Below are 20,255 nucleotides of genomic sequence, written 5' to 3' on the forward strand. Positions count from 1 at the left end.
AATGTTCCCCCATCACACAATTACAAAGTGCAATCATATTACATTTATTTGGATAAGCGGTAGAAAATGAATGAATGAATGAATGAATGAATGAATGTTACCACCTTCATCTTAATACATCCCTGCATCTCAGTCTATTCTATTCTATTCTATTCTATTCTATTCTATTCTATTCTATTCTATTCTTTATAGCACAACTGTGCATATGATACTTATTTTTTTATTTATTTTGAAATTTATTTTTCAATTCATTTGTCTATTTGTATTTACATATGTGTTTTTTATATTCTCATTTTATTTTTATTGTCTGTGTGTTGTTGTTGTGTCTGGAAGCATATCACACTAAAACAAATTCCTTGTATGCGCAAGCATACTTGGCAATAAAGCTCTTTCTGATTCTGATTCTGATTCTGACAAGTAATGTGTAGTTTGTGAACGAGACGTGAATTTTACCGTCAACAAGAAACAGGGTGTTTTAGAGAGTTTGCCTTCACGATTTCTATTAACGCTTTTCAAAATGAGAGAGATTGTTCATCTTCAGGCTGGTCAGTGTGGGAATCAAATTGGTGCAAAAGTAAGTTTAAAAGATGAATATTACACAATTATTAAAGTCTTGCATAAAGTCTGGCATTATTAGTTGTTGGTTAGGTTACCTAGCAACAACGAAGGTACACAGTTCCCAAATTATATATATATATATATATATATATGTTTAATCGTAGCTCAACATTGCCAACTGTACAACAAAGTTTAGAAAATTGTAAGACTGATCTAAATTCATGTTATTTTAGTTTTGGGAGGTGATCAGTGATGAGCATGGAATCGACCCAACTGGCACCTACCACGGTGACAGCGATATGCAGCTCGAGCGGATTAACGTGTATTATAACGAAGCCACTGGTAAATCCGGCTATGCATAACGTCACCATTTGTCATATACAGTAAGGCTATTGTTTAATTTTTACTTTAAATGATTGTTGTGTCAAATATATTCTGTGGTGCCATAGGTGGAAAGTATGTTCCTCGGGCTGTACTCGTGGACTTGGAGCCAGGGACCATGGACTCTGTTAGATCTGGTCCTTTTGGACAAGTTTTCAGACCAGACAACTTTGTCTTTGGTGGGTGAAATTTTTAAATATTTTTTAGATGTATATAGTCTTCTTAAAGATTTAGTTAAAAAGACAAAAATGAAAAGCTAAACCTTTTTTCTTTGTCTAACCCTTTGTCACATTTTGCAAAATTTAATTGTCTTCCCTTACCCCTGCAATTTCATTGTTCTGACGTGTAGATGTGTGTAAGCCTCTCAAATTCTGATAAATAATTTCCATATCAACAGTTGAATGTTGTTTCACTCTGAATTGAGTTCATTCTATTATATATTGAATTTAAATCCTTCATCAAAGTAATTTAATATTGTGGCAGCATACATAATGCCTCTTTTGGCAACTTGGGGTCATATGCAGCAATGCAAATATTTGTTTCCTAAAAAAAAAACTAAGAGATTTGGTATTACCCACTGAGTTTTTGAGTAACCAAGATGTAGGACATCAAGTGAGTAAATCCATAAATGGGCAAAGTTTTTGTTACTTTCAGACCCAATCCAGAAATTGTCTAATAATGTTAATCTCTCCTATTCAACTGTAAAAAACTAAAAATAAAAATAAAACAAAATGATATATATATCATAATATGATATATATATAATTGGGGGAACATTTAAGCCATATTATATTTGCTTTTCACAGGTCAAAGTGGGGCTGGAAACAATTGGGCCAAAGGCCATTATACTGAAGGTGCTGAGCTAGTAGACTCTGTGCTGGATGTTGTACGTAAGGAGGCTGAAAGTTGTGACTGCCTACAGGGCTTTCAGCTCACTCACTCCCTGGGTGGTGGCACCGGATCAGGCATGGGCACGCTTCTTATCAGTAAGATCCGTGAAGAATATCCTGACCGCATCATGAACACTTTCAGTGTTGTGCCATCTCCTAAAGTCTCTGACACTGTGGTCGAGCCCTACAATGCCACTCTGTCTGTACACCAACTGGTGGAGAACACTGATGAGACATATTGCATTGACAACGAAGCACTTTATGACATTTGTTTCCGTACTTTAAAGCTCACAACTCCTACTTATGGTGATCTCAACCATCTTGTGTCTGCCACCATGAGTGGTGTGACCACCTGCCTCCGTTTCCCTGGACAGCTCAATGCTGACCTGCGAAAACTGGCTGTCAATATGGTGCCCTTTCCTCGTTTGCACTTCTTCATGCCTGGTTTTGCCCCACTCACCAGCAGAGGGAGCCAGCAGTACCGTGCACTCACTGTGCCCGAATTAACACAGCAGATGTTTGATGCCAAGAATATGATGGCAGCGTGTGACCCACGCCATGGCCGCTATCTGACTGTGGCTGCTATCTTCCGAGGCCGCATGTCCATGAAAGAGGTCGATGAGCAGTTGCTCAATGTGCAAAACAAAAACAGCAGCTATTTTGTAGAGTGGATCCCAAACAATGTCAAAACTGCTGTATGCGACATCCCACCAAGAGGGCTTAAAATGGCTGCTACTTTCATCGGCAACAGCACGGCTATCCAGGAGCTGTTCAAACGCATGTCTGAGCAGTTCACAGCCATGTTCAGAAGAAAGGCCTTCCTGCATTGGTACACTGGAGAAGGAATGGATGAGATGGAGTTTACAGAGGCAGAAAGCAACATGAATGACCTGGTGTCTGAGTACCAGCAGTACCAGGATGCCACAGCTGAAGAAGAGGGTGAGCTTGAGGAAGAGGCAGAAGAGGAGTTGCCATAAAGACCTGTTAATCTTTTACATGTTCTTCTTTTCACAATTTCCATGTAAAAAGTTAACAGTTAACAACTAAGCCTGTGTACTTTCAAAATTTCTAAGAAATGTTTAACTTTGCTTTCACTGTGCTCATTTCAATTTTTTAATTAAATCATTCAGCAATCTATTAAAATTTTATAAATAATACATTCTGTTTAATAATTATTCCTTATATATTCATGAGTCAGTAATACAGTAATAGTATTTTTTTTCTGAATTCAATTATAAATGTTCAAACTGTAAAAACAATAACAAAAATAAAAACCTATGAATATCTGATCAAACATTGCTGTGCAGCCTTTCTTGGCTTCCCTTATTACAAGACTGTTTGCATATGAAAGTAAATACTTGAGGATCAACTAGTGTTTAAAAACATGTAACTTGTAGCATGATTTCATTATTATTTTGGAAGCACATTAGGTATTTTTAACCAACAGATGTTTAAATTAATTAAACATTAATTAAACATTAATTAAATTCGTTAATTAATAGTTCTATTGGTGCCTAAAAAAATAGAAATGCTAGTAATGTGTTGTAATTAAGTAGCATTCTGTGTTCTCACAAATAAATCGTATATTTCTATGTGAATATTTTTATATTTCATGCAAAAATTACTTAAAGAAAATACCATGATAATGTGAGTGTCAGGACTCAGCCCGGACTTTGCATGTGTTTACGTTCCTCGTCACGTGTCTGCCCCGCCTTCGTCTGCTCCTCCCTGTCTCCACACCCGTTTCCCATTGTCGTTACCCTGTCTATTTAACTGTACCATGTTGCCTTGTGCAGCACGGAATCTACTGTTGTTTTGTCCTGTCTCTAGTCCATGTCATGTTTTGTGTCTTTTGTGATTTAACACCGTTTATTTTGGCTATCCAGCGTTTGGGTCTGTTGTATCCCATGTTCGTGACAGTGAGTGACAAGTAATGACATTGTTTGTTTTTGTAATGGCTACTGTTGATATTAGGGATAAGAAATCCTTACAGGAGAGTGAAAAAAACAAAAATGATACAAAAGTTATAACATTAAAAGGAAAACAAAATAGAATCAGACTGAAAAGGTCGATGAAAATCAAGAGGGTACAGATTCACTTAACAAAAGCTTTGACCTGGTTTTGTTTGTTCAAAATAAAATACGATGTATGATGTATATAAAATGATTTTCAGCATGTGATAAGGTGTAAACTATCACCGATCTTCTGTTTATCATGTAATTTATTTGACAGACTCTACTAATGCTTAAATACACAACAATCAATCTTATCTCCATGGAGGCCACCCTCCATGGAGGCCATCCTCAGCAACAGTAAGCAAGCACTTTTTTTTTTTTTTACAAGTGATGAGACTATAACCAGAACAGAAAGAAACTCCCAAAAGGGAGAGACAGAAGCTTACACAGGCACAAGGGCTTCCTGGCACATAAAGCTGTGTTGCAGAAGTTTTGATAAAATAGCACACTAATAGGCATGAGCAAGAGTAAAAAGGTTAATTTATTTGTGCTGTTGTACAAACATACTGTAGAAACTGAAGAAAGGAAAACATACTGTACTCAATTACTGGCTAGATGGACAACACCGGATCATCTCCTGATCAGGATAATCTTACCCTTACCAAGGTCTGCCTTGAGTTGCTTATGAGCCAACTTGTCTCCAGCTCATTCTGACCCTCCTATAATTTAAAATCAAAAATCTCTGGTAATAACAATTTCTAGTCACAGCAAACTTCTAGTCCTGCACATGGAAGGCCAGAACTTCTTCTTTGTAAAAAATTTCCATCACAATTCCCGCCTTTTGTTCCCAGGACAATCTACAAAATTATTAATCATTACCAAACATTTTAGAGATTGGAGAATGAAAATTCTAGATAACACAGTACACGTAATCGATCAAGAACATGAGTACATTTATAAAGCTAAGCTTGATCAAGTACAATATTACATCAGCATATCATTCTCCCTTGCAGGGTTTCAATCTCTTGCAGAGTTTTCAAATGCAGCTACAAGTCTTGTTTTTGCATACCACCCCACTGATCCGATCCCTCCACTGGCTTTGTAGAAACACTGAAATTCATATTCAAAACACTGACTTCGCCCCCTCAGAGCTACTGTACCCGCACTGTTTGATTGGCCCCACCAATTCTCTAGATAAAAGGTAAGTATACTACAAGACTCTTTTCTGTTCTGGCACTCAGGTGGTTCAGATGAAGCTGCTTCTTCTCTCAGTGTCAACATGCTGTGCTATGGCAGATTTTTCTTCCAACTCGGACACTTTATGTGTCAAGTAGAATCAGCTAGAGCTAACAGGAAAAGTTACTAGCACCATGTGCACTAAGATACTTCCTTGCTCCTCCTAGCAACTTTGGCTCTGGGACTCACATACAATGGCTAAAGTGAATCCATGTCTCTCTCTGCAAACTTCAATACATGTTCAGAAGTAGCTGGAACTGTCCCAGCCCTTCCTCCTGAAATCCTTCACAATCACCCAATCGCATGGCTTGTGCAGATCTATTTACATTGCTTTGGGCAATGCCTCCTTTACCTGTTTAGGTATTTGTGAAAGAATAGAGGACAAGGTTGCACAATAACAAAGCATCTTTCACAAAGTTTTTCGGAGCCTTATGTGTACCAATATCTAGAGATACTGTTGTACGTTGCTTCTTTTGATGCATGGTCTTACTTATGTGACAATTTATCATAGTAAGGAAACAATTTATTTGGCATGCATGGTTTGTCATTAGGGCTGTACCCAACCCCATTTCTTACTACACATCCTGCTTTTCTCCATGCTGCTCTGTGTTCTTCCTTTAAAAGTGCCTGAAGGTTTTCAAGGTCAGTTGTGGGAGTACATTTTTTCAAAATACATAAAGTTTCTTTATTCATAGAGTATTGTTGTGTGGCTGCCTTTGCTGCTGTATCCGCTTTGGCATTACACACTGACTCACTGTGAAATTGAGTCAGTTTTCCTGTATATGCTTCACATTTACATATTGCACTAGATGTTGTTTATAGGACTGCACCTCTATTTCCACAATGTGGCAAATATCATGTACTACCCTAAACGCATATCTGCCATCATTATAAATGTGGAGACTTTTGCTTCATGCTAAATGAATAACAAATAAATAGCCACCCTGGGGGCTTATTACCGGGGACTCACCATTGCATTTAGCTCCAAGGACACACAGGTTCAGTTACGGCTGAGTCAGGTACCAGACCGGATTGTAATTACAAAATTCTTTATTTCAAATTGCACATAAATTCATTCATATGCAAAAACAAACAATCACAATTGGTACCTCTCCAGAATTGGATACAGGCTTCGTTATGCCAGAGGACAAACAACAGATATGCACCCCAACACCATAAGACATACAACACCTCTCTTTTAAGCACTGCAACTGCCAGAAGCACCACCACCGACACACAGGAAGGCACACTCTTGCTATAGCTGGCCACACCAATTCTGAAGGGAAATGAAACAGTTAAATACAGTTAGGAGGAGGAAAACACAAGGATATCATCCAGATATAGCAATACAGATTGGTGTCACTGGTCACCAAAAAGGCGCTCCATTAATTGTTGGAAGGTGCAAAAGGTGTAAAAAAACAGTCTAAAGTTCTCAATATGAGGTAACTGAAAAGCATCTTTATGCATTTTAGAATTAAGCTGCTGATAGCCTACGCATAAATGAATGCTCCCGTCCTTTTTCCTCAACAGCACCACCAGGGAGGCATATACAGTAGAACTATATAACCCCAATAATCTGTGCATCAAGGAGCTGGCTAATGTGAGTCTATACCAGCTCAGGCACTGATGGTGGAATATGTCGATTTTCATACTTCCTAACCTGTACTACCTCTTGGGGGATCATGAACTACCAATACACTGCTTTTATAGACTACGCTTCCACACAATTCAATATCCAGCTTAATATAACCAACATATGGGATTTCAAGACCACTGGCAGCTTGGAGCTGCAGCCATTGTCAGGACCGCAACCGATCATGGCCAAAGGTTCAAACCTCAGCCGAAAGCAACTCTCTGTAATAGTGGACACCATTGAAACAGTATCAATCAAACAGTATATTGAAACACCCCGATCGTAAAAACCAAATGTGGTCATGAGGAAACCAAATGTGGTCATGAGGAAACCAAACATGCTACCAGCTCATTACCATTAAATACACGAGAAACATGAGAGCCCGCTACTGAGCTGTGGCTCAGCAGCCCAGTGAGAATTTGTTTTCTGACGGTTTAAAACAATGTGCTGGCCAAAGGATGCTAAGGATGATGATGCAGCAAGAGGACAATACTGAGGGCAAGGAACTCACAAGCAAAACTACCTGGTTGTTGGCACAGTTTGCAAATCATTGTAGTGGAACGAGACATAAGACCACAAGCAGAAGTGGTGTGAATACCGGCCAAGACTTGGGTGAGCTGATCTATCTGATGTTGCTGACGCAACAGCTGCTGCAGCTTACTTAACCCAAACAATTGGCCAATGACAACTGGCCCGCCAGCCGGTTAAGGTTTGTTTTTAGCCTAGCGTACTACTGCCACACACCACCATCTTGGATAATTAAACACTATGGTAGTGCTGCAACGACGCATCGACGTCATCGATTACGTCAACTACGAAAATACATCGTCATGCGTGAAATGCGTCGACGCGTCACACTGTTTACATTCATCTCGCGTAACGGCGGCTTCTGCTCCTGGGAATGGAGAAAGTTCCAGTCTATCACAAAAAGCTAGACCACGGTTAGCAAAAGTATGGGAATACTTTAAACAGAGGCCAAATAAAATGGCAGCACCTCAGAACAAAACATCCTGGCGCTCTCCGACCTCAAAAGGACGAGCCATCTTTGTAAGTATTTATTGTTACAATTAGATTTGGGAGTAATTGTTGCATTCTTACCTGCTGTGTTTTGGTCAAGAATTAAATAATATATGGTAGTTAATAATGGTAATGCTAATTGCTAACGGTATAAACTTTAAACATATACCGTGTAACTGTATAACTTTGCCGACGATAAAGCAAACTTTAACTTTTAATTTACATGAACTGGTTGTTGGTTGTTATGCACACATACTGTAGACTTAAAATTAACTACTAGATTTACATTAACAGTTCGCTGTAATCTAGTAGTGTACGTGAACATATAGATTTTTGTTTACTTTTGGCACAAGCCAATAAAATATAATCATAAGTACGTGATTAATAACAAATTATCTCATTAGTTATGAGTTTAAAATGCTTTCTGTATTTCATAATAAAATGACATTCACTACGCTTTCTGAATACAATTAATATTGTAAAGTAATCATATTAAACATTGTAATTAATCACATTCAGTTCATTTAAAAATATGCAGATTTACTACCCTCTTTGAAATACAGTACAGTTTATATATTGTTAGCATTCATAGATTTCATGTTTAATTTGGTTCCTAATGGTAATTATTGTTTTGTTTTTTTCCTCAGGAAGAGGCAAAGCTGTGTACAAGATTTCTTTCATAAAAAGGATATCACTGTTTGCACGCCCCAAATGGCTGATCATGCATTTTTGCACAGTGTTGAGCAGTGCTTTTGTTGAATTTATATGGCATTTTGAATGCTTTTAAATTTATATGCCATTATCCGTGCCTGATGCTAAAGTGTTGTTTATATTTTATTTTTGGCACTTTATTTTTATATACTGTAAAAACTACAACCATGTTGAAGTATTTTTTGGAAAAAAATGTAATAAAAGTTGAAATATTATATTAGAAGTTGTATTTATCATTTTTTGTAAAGTTATCCAAAGCATCAGCTAGTTAATCAAAAAAGAACACTAGATTAAGAAAAATAAATATATAAATAAATAATCGTTAGAGTAGTCGACTAATTGAAAAAAATAATCGCTAGATTAGTCGAACAGAAAAAAAATAATCGTTAGTTGCAGCTCTACACTATGGTGAACACTTACTCAACCAGAACTCCACTGCCCTGTCACCACCGTTGTGCAAAACACAAAAAAGGTAACAAAACACACAACAGACATACATACAACACAAAACAACTCATGGTCTGAATCCAAACAGCCGCCATATCCTGCCCACTACGCTAAAATGTGGCGGTAAGCATGCACATGGAAACCAATTAATAACCCAACATCCTGGACACCTACTCACATACTTGCCAAAGCAAGGGGAATATACGAACTCTGTGCTGCAAGTCAAAGTAGCCAAATACTATTTTCAATGCTCAAAATACCAGGCTGCAGTCCCCAAGGGAGAGAAGCGATAATTTGCACATGCAAGTTAACCACAAGCACAACCATAGGTGGCAAAAGTACACACATCCTTTACTTAAGTAGAAGTACAGATACTCATTTTTTAAAAGACTCCAGTAAAAGTAGTAGTGACTACACTCTTTTACTCAAGTTAAAGTAAAGAAGTATGGGCTCTGACATGTACTTAAGTAAAAAGTCGCCGGTACTATTACCTGTTTAGTGTCATGCTGGTAACTGGACGTCATGTTTTATTTATATATATTTATGTGTATGTATATGTATATATAATTTTGCAGTGTGCTGATGGATATTTGTGTTCTTAAGCCACAAGAGTGTTACGAAAGGCAGGCACTGATGTAGGTGAGGTAGGGTGGAGTCAGCGTTCACATTCATCCCAGTTCATTAGGGATGAGATCAGAAAACAACCACATATAGCAGGAAAGGTCAGGTGACCCAATACTTTTGGAAATATAATGCATACCAAGTGTATCAGCAAGGCCATATCCCAAACTGTAGGGAGGTTCCAGCTCTGTCCTTGAAAACAACTCAAAATTATTGTGATGTTTTACAAAATTAATGTTAATTAAATTAAGCACTTCGTGTTTTTAGGTTGACACCAGGGGCGGTTCTAGGATTTCATCTTTAGGGGGTTTTAGCCCTCAGTGAGAATTTAAAACAAGAAGAGTTCTATATTATGTATTATATGACAACTCTGGTAATAAGAATAGTGAAATTTCACTGCTTTTGGTTGCCGTCTTTGCGTCTTTCTGCCGATTAACGTTATAGATAAACGCCTCCAGCTCTGACTGCGCGTGCACGCTGCGCGTACCTATGCTTTTCTGTTCAAATAATAAAGCAGACAGCTGAAGACGCACTTTTGAAAGACTACAAAACACGCGTGTAAAAGTATGGAATAAAAGCAAAGTAAAAAAGAAATCGCTCTTGGATCAAACTGATACATAATTTTCTTTCCCATCGACGACATGTTCTGCATTTTACCGTAATTTTTATTGTTTATTTATGAAAGTAAAAATTATACTTATAGTTTTAGGGTGGCTGAGATCACAGACAGGGGGCTGAAGCCACCCTAAAAAAGGTCTAGAACCGCCCCTGGTTGACACAATTCGCAACGCATCACAGTGTAATATGTACTGCAAAATACGATAAAAAAAAACAAACAAATAAAAAACATTTGTCGCAGATTTGAGCCCAATCTGGTAACCTTGTATGGATTGTAGCCAGCACTAAGGGTTAGTTCAATTCTGCTTTCTTTGGAAACGATTTCAGCATCATCAATGGGTCCAGGGGTAGTGTGAAGAGCGAGTAAATCAGAACGTGATTGGCTGGAGTAGACGGTGGGCGGAGTCCACCTATTTGTGGATTCTTGTGCACGTCTTGGCGTTAGAAATGTTTCAAATCCACAAATGCACAGAAGGCAATCCACAAATGCGTGCCGTGATTCACAAATGCACAGAACGCGATTCACAAATGAGCAGGAAGCAATTCGCAAATAAATACAATTTATAATTTTTTTTTATTTGCAAATCCCATTTTATTTATTTGTGAATTGCATTTATTTTTGTGAAATTTGTAAAAATATTTGTGAAACTCTTTATACTTATTTGTGGATCATAGTGTATTTATTCAGAATAACGAAACAATTCTGACCCCATAGAAGTGGGAGGGGTAACTCGCTTTACGCACCACAGTAACCTCCTTGTCGTCATGTGCGTATGACGTCGCTTCCTGTTATCACGTGCGCAAACAGACAACATGGCGCCTCCATGCTTGAAAAACGCGCCAAAAACTACTTTTAAACAGGAAATGACGGAATTTCACCGTACATATTTACAGCGGGTCGATTCGGACGGGATTAGTATTACCTGAGGGATTTTTTCCGGACCTTTTTACAGAAGGTAAAAGTTGCCGTAATCTTTACTGACATTGTCCGTAATGATTACCGAGATGGCGCATTCGGACGGGACTAAAATCACAGAGAAGCTCTGGTAATAATTACTTTACCCCCACGTCCCCACGTTAAACTAATCCAGTCCGAATAGGTCAGTCTATGTCTGATAGCCAGTAAATAATACAGTCACATGGTGAAAAAGCCACACAATGATAGGATGATAGGTAGGAAACAGCGAGAAGAAATAATACTAAAAGTAACGAGTCCGTTATGAAAATGTAAGAAGTAAAAAGTACAGATATTTGTGTAAAAAAGTAAAAAGTTGTCCGAAAAATAAATAGTGGAGTACTGTACTGATACCAGTACTGATACCAGAAAAATTTACTTAAGTACAGTAATGAAGTATTTTTACTCCGTTACTTCCCACCTCTGAGCACAACTCACAGGTCCCTGTGAATTCACATTAAACCAGCACCAGAGAAAACAATCACCTGAAAAGTGAGAAAAGATCCTTCCACCTGTGGGAGACTCCAGCCACTAAAGCAAAAGAAAGAATATTCCATAAATAAGACACATACTACTTTAGTCTAAAGAAGACACTTTAATGAGAAGAAACATAAAAATCCCCTCGAACAGATTTTTACAAATATGACCACTAATAAGAAAACACAACCCAAAAGTTATCTTCCACAGAAAGTAAACAGCTTATACTATACGGCAGAGGTATTCAACTAAAATTTAAAGAGGTCCAGTAAGAGAAAATTTCTTGAAGCAAAGGTCATAATGTCATAATGATAAATCATAAAGATTTATATTATTGAGAGATTTAAGTGTCCTAGCAGTTGTATAAACATCTGCAAGCAATCAATACCTGACTGTCACATCAAATAAATTCCGTACAATTCAAAAACCTTTTGACAATATTTATTGTCATGTAACAAAGAACTGAACATATGTATGATTGTAGATATGTATAACGTTTTCTCATTAAATAAATAAAAGTAGGGCTACATTTCATAATAAGAGAAAATAAATAAAATGTGGAAATTGTGTATGTTTAAATAAAGTGCTTAACTTTCCCTTTTATATCACAGTGAGAGAACTGAGCTCTAGCTTGGCTTGGCAAGATTTTAAACCTGGGCTTGAATGGAGTCAGGGCCATTCTCATACACATGTGGAGGTGCTCATTAGTGACCCTGGAATGATATTTAGATTTGATTATGTTCAAAAAAAAGCTGCCTCGCAGTGGTATATACTGTAGGGCCTAACATGGTCAGGATGTAGGGCTACTTTCCTCAGACCTGGGAACACGTTCATAGAAGAACAATACAATGAAAAAACACTGCAATGGAAGAAACAGCTCCACAGATGCATACACACTCAAAAACAATGAAGTTAATGAAACTTAATGAAGAGTTTGATATAAAGCTATTCTTATAAGGAGTGGGGATATGGATGTATATACTGTATATGTATGTATATGTGTATGTGCATGTATTGGTGTATGTATATGTGTGTGTATGTATGTATGTATGTATGTGTGTGTATGTATGAAAATATGTGTATGTGCATACTACTGTACACATGTATATGTATGTGTATATATATATATATATATATATATATATATATATATATATATATATATATATATATACTTTAAGAAATTGTCTGTTTCTTTACTGACTATTTTTCGGTGGACTTTTGTGTATATGTGGGGTGGTTTTCATGTTGTTTTTGAGCGTGTATGTAGGTGTGGAGCTGTTTCTTCAATTGCAATGTTTTTTCATTGTATTGTTCTTCTATGAATGTGTTCTTTTAATTGAGTAAAGGGTGGGGTTATTGGGCTTGTTTAGACCCAATTAAGTTAACTGATATCACAGGGTGGGTCAGTTGATTGCAAGGCCTATATATCCCCCCTTTTTAACAAATGTGTTTTATTCACCTGAAGAAGTTTTAAATCATAGCCAAAACAAAAGGCCACGGTCTGCCTATTAGTGACCTATGCTATACGGTGTCCTTGCAAGGAGAAAGAAATACAAGGTCAAAGCTACAACGAGGTCAGCGGTGTCCCAAAAATAGTGTAATGTAATAGTCCATGTTGTAAGCTTAACAGGAGATATCGATCAAAAAGACAAAAAGGAGGAATCCACACTAAATGTAGACAAAGAGCATCAGATGTTACTACTAGTAAACAATAATATCATAACACAACCTTAAGCTTTAAGCATACTAAAATACTCAACACCTCCAGATATTACTACAAACACACCAGTCTGCTCTCAGGCGACGACCTGCAGCATTTACTGTACATAAGCCACTAGGGATGCAACAATACAGTTAGCCCATGGTTCGATACATACCTCGGTTTTTTAACCACGGTTTTCGGTTCGGTTCGGTTCTGATGGCTTAACACATAAAAGTGTTTTTTGTTATTCTATGCTTAGGCAATAGGAACAGTAAGAGGTTAAGAAGAATGAAATAAAAACGATTTATTGCGATACTCCTTTATTTTACTTAAAAGCAAAGAAAAGTCCACTGGTTCCTAGTGAACAGTTACAGTGAGGTAACTCACGGTTGCCCGCGAGGTCCAACCATCTGTGGTCAGAGCAAGGCTCTGTGCTTGAGCCAATCCGTACACAATACTGTTGCATGTCTTTTCATAGAGGTCGGGAATTATCTCGATGCTGAAAAAAGTGTGAGTTTTAATAAGATGGCAAAAGCCAGCATCTCCAATCACCAGAAACGGCTGCAAATCTTTGGCAATGAACACCCCTACTGCCTTTGTTATTTTCATCAGTGTTGTATAAAGTATTAGAAAGCAATAAAAGTACAAGTATCGTACTAGAAAAAGACTTTTGTAGAAGTGAAAGTCACCTTTTAGAATATTACTCAAGTAAAAGTCTTAAAGTATCTGATATTTACTGTACTTAAGTATCAAAAGTCATTATGCTATTATTAAATGGCAAAAGTGGACACCAAAATGTTATGCATGATGTAATGATGCCAGTCTTGAATCAGATCAGTTCATGTATGTGTACATTCTCTACAAACAGTGTGTCCAATGAATGCAGTCATTAATAAACAAATATTCACAAAACAAAGACCAAATAAATAAATGTCATTTTTTATTTAGTATTGATATTGCATTAATATTTTGTTTCTGCTATCAACTCTGGTAATAAGAATAGTGACATGTCACTGCTTTTGGTTGCCGCCGTTATAGATAAACGCCTCCAGCTCTGACTGCGCATGCACGCTGCGCGTGCGTCTCCGTAGCGCGCGCGGAGCGTAATGCAATCTAGGAGCAGTGACTCGCCAAACCTCCCTTATTGCAGTCACACACATTTATTCTGATTTATTTTGTAGTAACGAGTAACGAAGACGCTTAGTGGAAATATAACGGAGTAAAAGTATCCATTTTATCTAGGAAATGTAGTGGAGTAAAAGTGAAAGTTGACATAAATTTAAATAGGGAAGTACAGAGACGTGAAATTAAGTACAGTAACAAAGTATTTTTACTACGTTACATTACAACACTGATTTTCATGTGTCTCTCGGAACCAGTTGGGTATGTATGCTGGAAGGATTCAGCGAGGGACTGTTGTTTTTTGGAGGACTTTATTACCTGCTCTGCTATCCTGCATTCAGACATTGATATTGCTGGGTGATGGCGCCGCAGATGTGCGACCATATTGGAAGTGTTTCCGTTTGAGTAGGCTACACGTGTAAAACAATGCTTGCAGCCATTCTTTTTTTTTTTTTTTTTTTTTTTTTTACCGTTTTTTCGTCCTCGGCATTATACTCAACAGCAAAACCGAAATGTCTCAACACCACGGATTTAAAAGACGTGGCGCCTCCTCGTACTGTAGCCTCGCTTCACCACCGCTCGCCATGTTAAAGTGTGGAATGCTGATTCGGCGCTGATTTCCATTTATTACAGGCCCCTGCTAAAAAAACAGCATTGCTGGTCCAGCATAACGTGTGTTTTGCATGCTGGGACCAGCTTGGGATTGTGGTATGCTGGTCCAGCATTAGGTGCTGGCTGCTGGTCTGCTGGCCGACCAGCCTGCGATGCTGTGTGCTGGCCGACCAGCCTGGGATGCTGGTGTGCTGGTCAATATGTTGTCTTTTGGATGCTAGTATAATCCCAGCAAGACCACAACAAAACGCATTTGTTACATATCACATTTCTTAGTGCATATTCATAGTTAAATAAAAGACAAAGACAAATTTCTAGAAAATTGTAATTCACTTTTTAATAAAGAAAAACATTCTGGATATTCCTATAATTTACATGGCTTTCTTTATATATACTGTGTGTGTAATTATATATATATAATTACACTGTAATGTACACACGTGCACATATAACGTTACACAATATAACCTTTACAACACACATTTTTGAGTCTTAGCTTCCGCTCTCTCTTAGCGAGTAACAAGTTATATATGGTGGCGATGACCATGTTTTTTTAAGAGGTGCTACCTTGAGTCGTTTGCCTTTACAACTCCTGCTCTATGTCTTCTTTATTCTCTGAAAAATTATAGAAACAAAACTATATGTCACTCATTTGTTAATATTATATTATACTATACTAGTGAACAAGTTACGATAGAACAGCTACTGCTTAAGTTACATACCTTTAAGCATTAGTATTTGTGCCCTGAAGAAGTCTTGCTTCCATCGTAGCTACCCAATAAACCTGAGTTTGGTCAAACATGTCATAGTTAAAGTCTGTAGGAGCCGTATAGGAACATACCATGTTAAACCAGTAGGGGGCAATCTCTCAATGAATATATTGAGTGCACCTGGGATAGAGGTAGTGTTTTTTGTGTGTACGGGGGAAGCTCACAGCTTTTTGACCGTGAAATATGAGCGTGCATTGGATCTTTAGAAGGATATGTGAGATGCATTGTGTTCGAGCCTATAGGCTACTTTCATCGTTTTGGAAATTTGTTAGTTGTTTAGCTACACATGTGATATGTTCAGGATTGGCGTGGACTATGAACTGTGGAGGAATGAACAATGGAACTATGGTGACTGTATGATATGCTTGTTCCAATAAAAGACACATAACAGCATATAAAGAACATTTGCCTTAATTGACAAGCATCAATTAATAGCTCACTCTCCACACACACGATTCACCTCTGACTTTAGTGGAAAGTCAGCCACAAAGTCCTTAATTTCGCTAGTTGAGACAACTGCCGTGCAGCCGTCATCCAGATACCCCACCTATGCAAACATTCTGATTCCCAGTGATCAGCAGATTCGTCTTGTAGAAGCGAAACCTTTTTATTTACCCCAAAACAAAATCCTAATTATGGTGGCAAAAACCCGATGATCTGGAACACGTTCACTGAAGGGCGTCGATTTGGGCAGGGACGGTAGGGACATGTCCCTATATCCAGGGAACACTGTCCCTAGCAATAATTCGACCAAGCCTACATATATATTTATACATAACCACTGATATCCATCTGTGTCTTGTGCTTTTTTACTTATTTCATTTAACATTTATCCAGGAATCATTAAATAAGATGAAAATATTTTACAACGGCGTTCTGTAAAAAATAGCGCAACTTGTGGAACACAAACGGTTAACAGATTTAACCCTGCAATGAATCCCGTCTCTGTAACTCACCTCTCTAAAAGTATTGGCCTTTGACTGGCACAGGAACAGTTTCTTCTCCAGGCAATCTACCGCATGAACAGTTAAATGTTTTCCCATTACGCAATTACAATGTGCAATCATCTTACATTTATTTGTTACCACCTTATCCTAATACATCCCTGCATCTCATTCTATTCTATTCTATTCTATTCTATTCTATTCTATTCTATCATTTGTAACACAACTGTACATACAATAATTACTTTTCAATTAATTTTTCATTCTATTTGTATTTACATATGTGTATTTTTTATATTCTCATTTCATTTTTATTGTCTGTGTGTTGTTGTTGTTGTGTCTGTGTACTGGAAGCATATCACACTAAAACAAATTCCTCGTATGTGCAAGCATATTGGCAATAAAGCTCTTTCTGATTCTGATTCTGATTCTGACAAGTAATGTGTAGTTCATGAACGAGTCGTGAATTTTACCGTCAACGAGAAACAGGGTGTTTTAGAGAGTTTGCCTTCACGATTTCTATTAACGCTTTTCAAAATGAGAGAGATTGTTCATCTTCAGGCTGGTCAGTGTGGGAATCAAATTGGTGCAAAAGTAAGTTTAAAAGATGAATGTTACACAATTATTAAAGTCTTGTGTTATTACTTGTCATTTGGGTTACCTAGCAACAGCGGAGGCACACTAGCAACAACGGAGGCACAACCAAATATATATATTTATATATATTTGGTTGTGCCTCCGTTGTTGCTAGTGTGCCTCCGCTGCTCTCCACAAATATATTATTTAGATAAGCTACTTTTCTCAACATTTATTTATTATTTATTTTTTACTTTCTCAAACTCTCACTTGTTTGTTTGTTTGTTTAATCGTAGCTCAACATTGCCAATTGTATAAATCATTTGTAGTTGCCTGCTGGCTTTGGGCTATACATGATTACTAGGAAAATTTCTGCTCAGACAAGCTTGAAAATGTTAGACTGAAGTAGACTGATTTAATTTCACGTTATTTTAGTTTTGGGAGGTGATCAGTGATGAGCATGGAATCGACCCAACTGGCACCTACCACGGTGACAGCGATATGCAGCTCGAGCGGATTAACGTGTATTATAACGAAGCCACTGGTAAATCCGGCTATTCATAACGTCACCATTTGTCATATACAGAAAGGTTATGGTTTAATTTTTACTTTAAATGATTGTTGTGTCAAATATATACTGTTGTGCCATAGGTGGAAAGTATGTCCCTCGGGCTGTACTCGTGGACTTGGAGCCAGGGACCATGGACTCTGTAAGATCTGGTCCTTTTGGACAAGTTTTTAGACCAGACAACTTTGTCTTTGGTGGGTGAAATTTTTAAATATTTTATAGATGTGTATAAAAGTCTCCTTAAAGATTAAGTTAAAAAGACAAAAATGAAAGCTAAACCTTTGTTCTTTTTCTAACCCTTTGTCACATTTTGCAAAATTTAATTAATCATGAAATTACTACTAAAATAGGGGGGTATTGTCTTCCCTACCCCCTGCAATTCCATGGTTCTGACATGTAATCCTGTCAAATTCTAATAAATAATTTCCATACCAACAATTGTATGCTGTTCCACTCTGAATAGAGTTCATTCTATTAAATACTGAATTTAAATCCTTCATCACAGTAATTTAATATTGTGGCAGCATACATAATGCCCCTTTTGGCAACCTGGGGTCATATGCAGCAATGCAAATATTTGTTTCCAAAAAGAATTAAGAGATTTGTTATTACACACTGAGTTTTTGAGTAACCAAGATGTAGGACCTCAAGTAAGTAAATCCATAAATGGGCAAAGTTTTTGTTACTTTCAGACCCAATCCAGAAATTGTCTAATAATGTTAATCTCTCCTATTCAACTGTAAAAAAAAATATATATATATATCAAAAAAATAGTAATAATAATTGGGGAATATTTAAGCCATATTTTAGCCTTATTGTCCTGCTTTTCACAGGTCAGAGTGGGGCTGGAAACAATTGGGCCAAAGGCCATTATACTGAAGGTGCTGAGCTGGTAGACTCCGTGCTGGATGTTGTTCGTAAGGAGGCTGAAAGTTGTGACTGCCTACAGGGCTTTCAGCTCACTCACTCCCTGGGTGGTGGCACCGGATCAGGTATGGGCACGCTGCTCATCAGTAAGATCCGTGAGGAGTATCCTGATCGCATCATGAACACTTTCAGTGTTGTGCCATCTCCTAAAGTCTCTGACACTGTGGTGGAGCCCTACAATGCCACTCTGTCTGTACACCAACTGGTGGAGAATACAGATGAGACATATTGCATTGACAACGAAGCACTTTATGACATTTGTTTCCGTACTTTAAAGCTCACAACTCCTACTTATGGTGATCTCAACCATCTTGTGTCTGCCACCATGAGTGGTGTGACCACCTGCCTCCGTTTTCCTGGACAGCTCAACGCTGACCTGCGAAAACTGGCTGTCAATATGGTGCCGTTCCCTCGTCTGCACTTCTTCATGCCTGGTTTTGCCCCACTCACCAGCAGAGGGAGCCAGCAGTACCGTGCACTCACTGTGCCTGAATTAACACAGCAGATGTTTGATGCCAAGAATATGATGGCAGCGTGTGACCCACGCCATGGCCGCTACTTGACTGTGGCTGTTCTCTTCCGGGGCCGCATGTCCATGAAAGAGGTTGATGAGCAGTTGCTCAATGTGCAAAACAAAAACAGCAGCTATTTTGTAGAGTGGATCCCAAACAATGTCAAAACTGCTGTATGCGACATCCCACCAAGAGGGCTTAAAATGGCTGCCACTTTCATTGGCAACAGCACGGCCATCCAGGAGCTGTTCAAACGCATGTCTGAGCAGTTCACAGCCATGTTCAGAAGAAAGGCATTCCTGCATTGGTACACAGGAGAAGGAATGGATGAGATGGAGTTTACAGAGGCAGAAAGCAACATGAATGACCTGGTGTCTGAGTACCAGCAGTACCAGGATGCCACAGCTGAAGAAGAGGGTGAGCTTGAGGAAGAGGCAGAAGAGGAGTTGGCATAAAGATTAACTCTGGCAACTGTGCTTTCACTGTGCTCATTTCAATGTTTTAACTAAATCATTAAGCAGTCTAGTTGTTTTTTTAAGTTCTCACTATACAATGATTCTCAATTAAAATTGTATGAATAATACATTCTGGTTAATAATTATTCCTAATATTCATGACTCAGTAATACAGTAATAGTATCTTTTTTTTATGAATTAAATTATAAATGTTCAAACTGTTAAAACAAAAATAAAAATAAAAACCTATGAATATCTGATCAAACATTGCTGTGCAGGCTTTCTTGGCCTCCCTTATTACAAGACTGTTTGCATATGAAAGTAAATACTTGAGGACCATTCATTCATTCATTCATTCATTCATTCATTCATTCATTCATTTTCTACTGCTTAAATCGAACTTCTTGGGTCACGGGGAGCCTGTGCCTATCTCAGGCGTCATCGGGCATCAAGGCGGGATACACCCTGGACGGAGTGCCAACCCATCGCTGGGCACACACACTCTCACTTGAGGACCAACTAGTGTTTAAAAACATGTAACTTGTAGCAGGATTTCATTATTATT

The 20,255-nt window shown here is 37.9% G+C and overlaps 2 protein-coding genes and 3 long non-coding RNA genes across 5 annotated transcripts; 3 read left to right on the forward strand and 2 right to left on the reverse strand.

Annotated features, from left to right (window-relative positions):
* The first annotated feature begins 406 nt into the window (after positions 1-406).
* LOC113655206 (tubulin beta-4B chain-like) lies at positions 407-3,123 on the forward strand. The gene is made up of 4 exons (XM_027165600.2): positions 407-574; positions 792-900; positions 1,008-1,118; positions 1,746-3,123. The coding sequence occupies exons 1-4, from the start codon at positions 518-520 to the stop codon at positions 2,804-2,806; spliced, it is 1,338 nt and encodes a 445-aa protein (XP_027021401.1). The 5' UTR covers positions 407-517; the 3' UTR covers positions 2,807-3,123.
* Positions 3,124-6,052: 2,929 nt separating this feature from the next.
* Positions 6,053-7,417, reverse strand: LOC125140299. The gene is made up of 2 exons (XR_007139598.1): positions 7,177-7,417; positions 6,053-6,296 (listed from the first exon to the last, which is right to left on the reverse strand). It is a non-coding gene; the product is annotated as an uncharacterized LOC125140299 (long non-coding RNA).
* Positions 7,418-7,420: 3 nt separating this feature from the next.
* Positions 7,421-8,596, forward strand: LOC125140298. The gene is made up of 2 exons (XR_007139597.1): positions 7,421-7,700; positions 8,318-8,596. It is a non-coding gene; the product is annotated as an uncharacterized LOC125140298 (long non-coding RNA).
* A 6,725-nt stretch (positions 8,597-15,321) lies between these two features.
* Positions 15,322-16,835, reverse strand: LOC125140300. Its single transcript, XR_007139599.1, has 3 exons — positions 16,665-16,835; positions 15,661-15,722; positions 15,322-15,553 (listed from the first exon to the last, which is right to left on the reverse strand). It is a non-coding gene; the product is annotated as an uncharacterized LOC125140300 (long non-coding RNA).
* A 245-nt stretch (positions 16,836-17,080) lies between these two features.
* Positions 17,081-19,955, forward strand: LOC113655207 (tubulin beta-4B chain-like). The gene is made up of 4 exons (XM_027165601.2): positions 17,081-17,246; positions 17,664-17,772; positions 17,880-17,990; positions 18,630-19,955. Exons 1-4 carry the CDS (start codon positions 17,190-17,192, stop codon positions 19,688-19,690), a joined length of 1,338 nt encoding a protein of 445 aa, XP_027021402.2. The 5' UTR covers positions 17,081-17,189; the 3' UTR covers positions 19,691-19,955.
* The last annotated feature ends 300 nt before the right edge of the window (positions 19,956-20,255 follow it).

The sequence above is a fragment of the Tachysurus fulvidraco genome, chromosome 26 (genome assembly GCF_022655615.1).
Source record: "Tachysurus fulvidraco isolate hzauxx_2018 chromosome 26, HZAU_PFXX_2.0, whole genome shotgun sequence".
In the NCBI taxonomy this organism is placed as follows: Eukaryota; Metazoa; Chordata; class Actinopteri; order Siluriformes; family Bagridae; genus Tachysurus; species Tachysurus fulvidraco.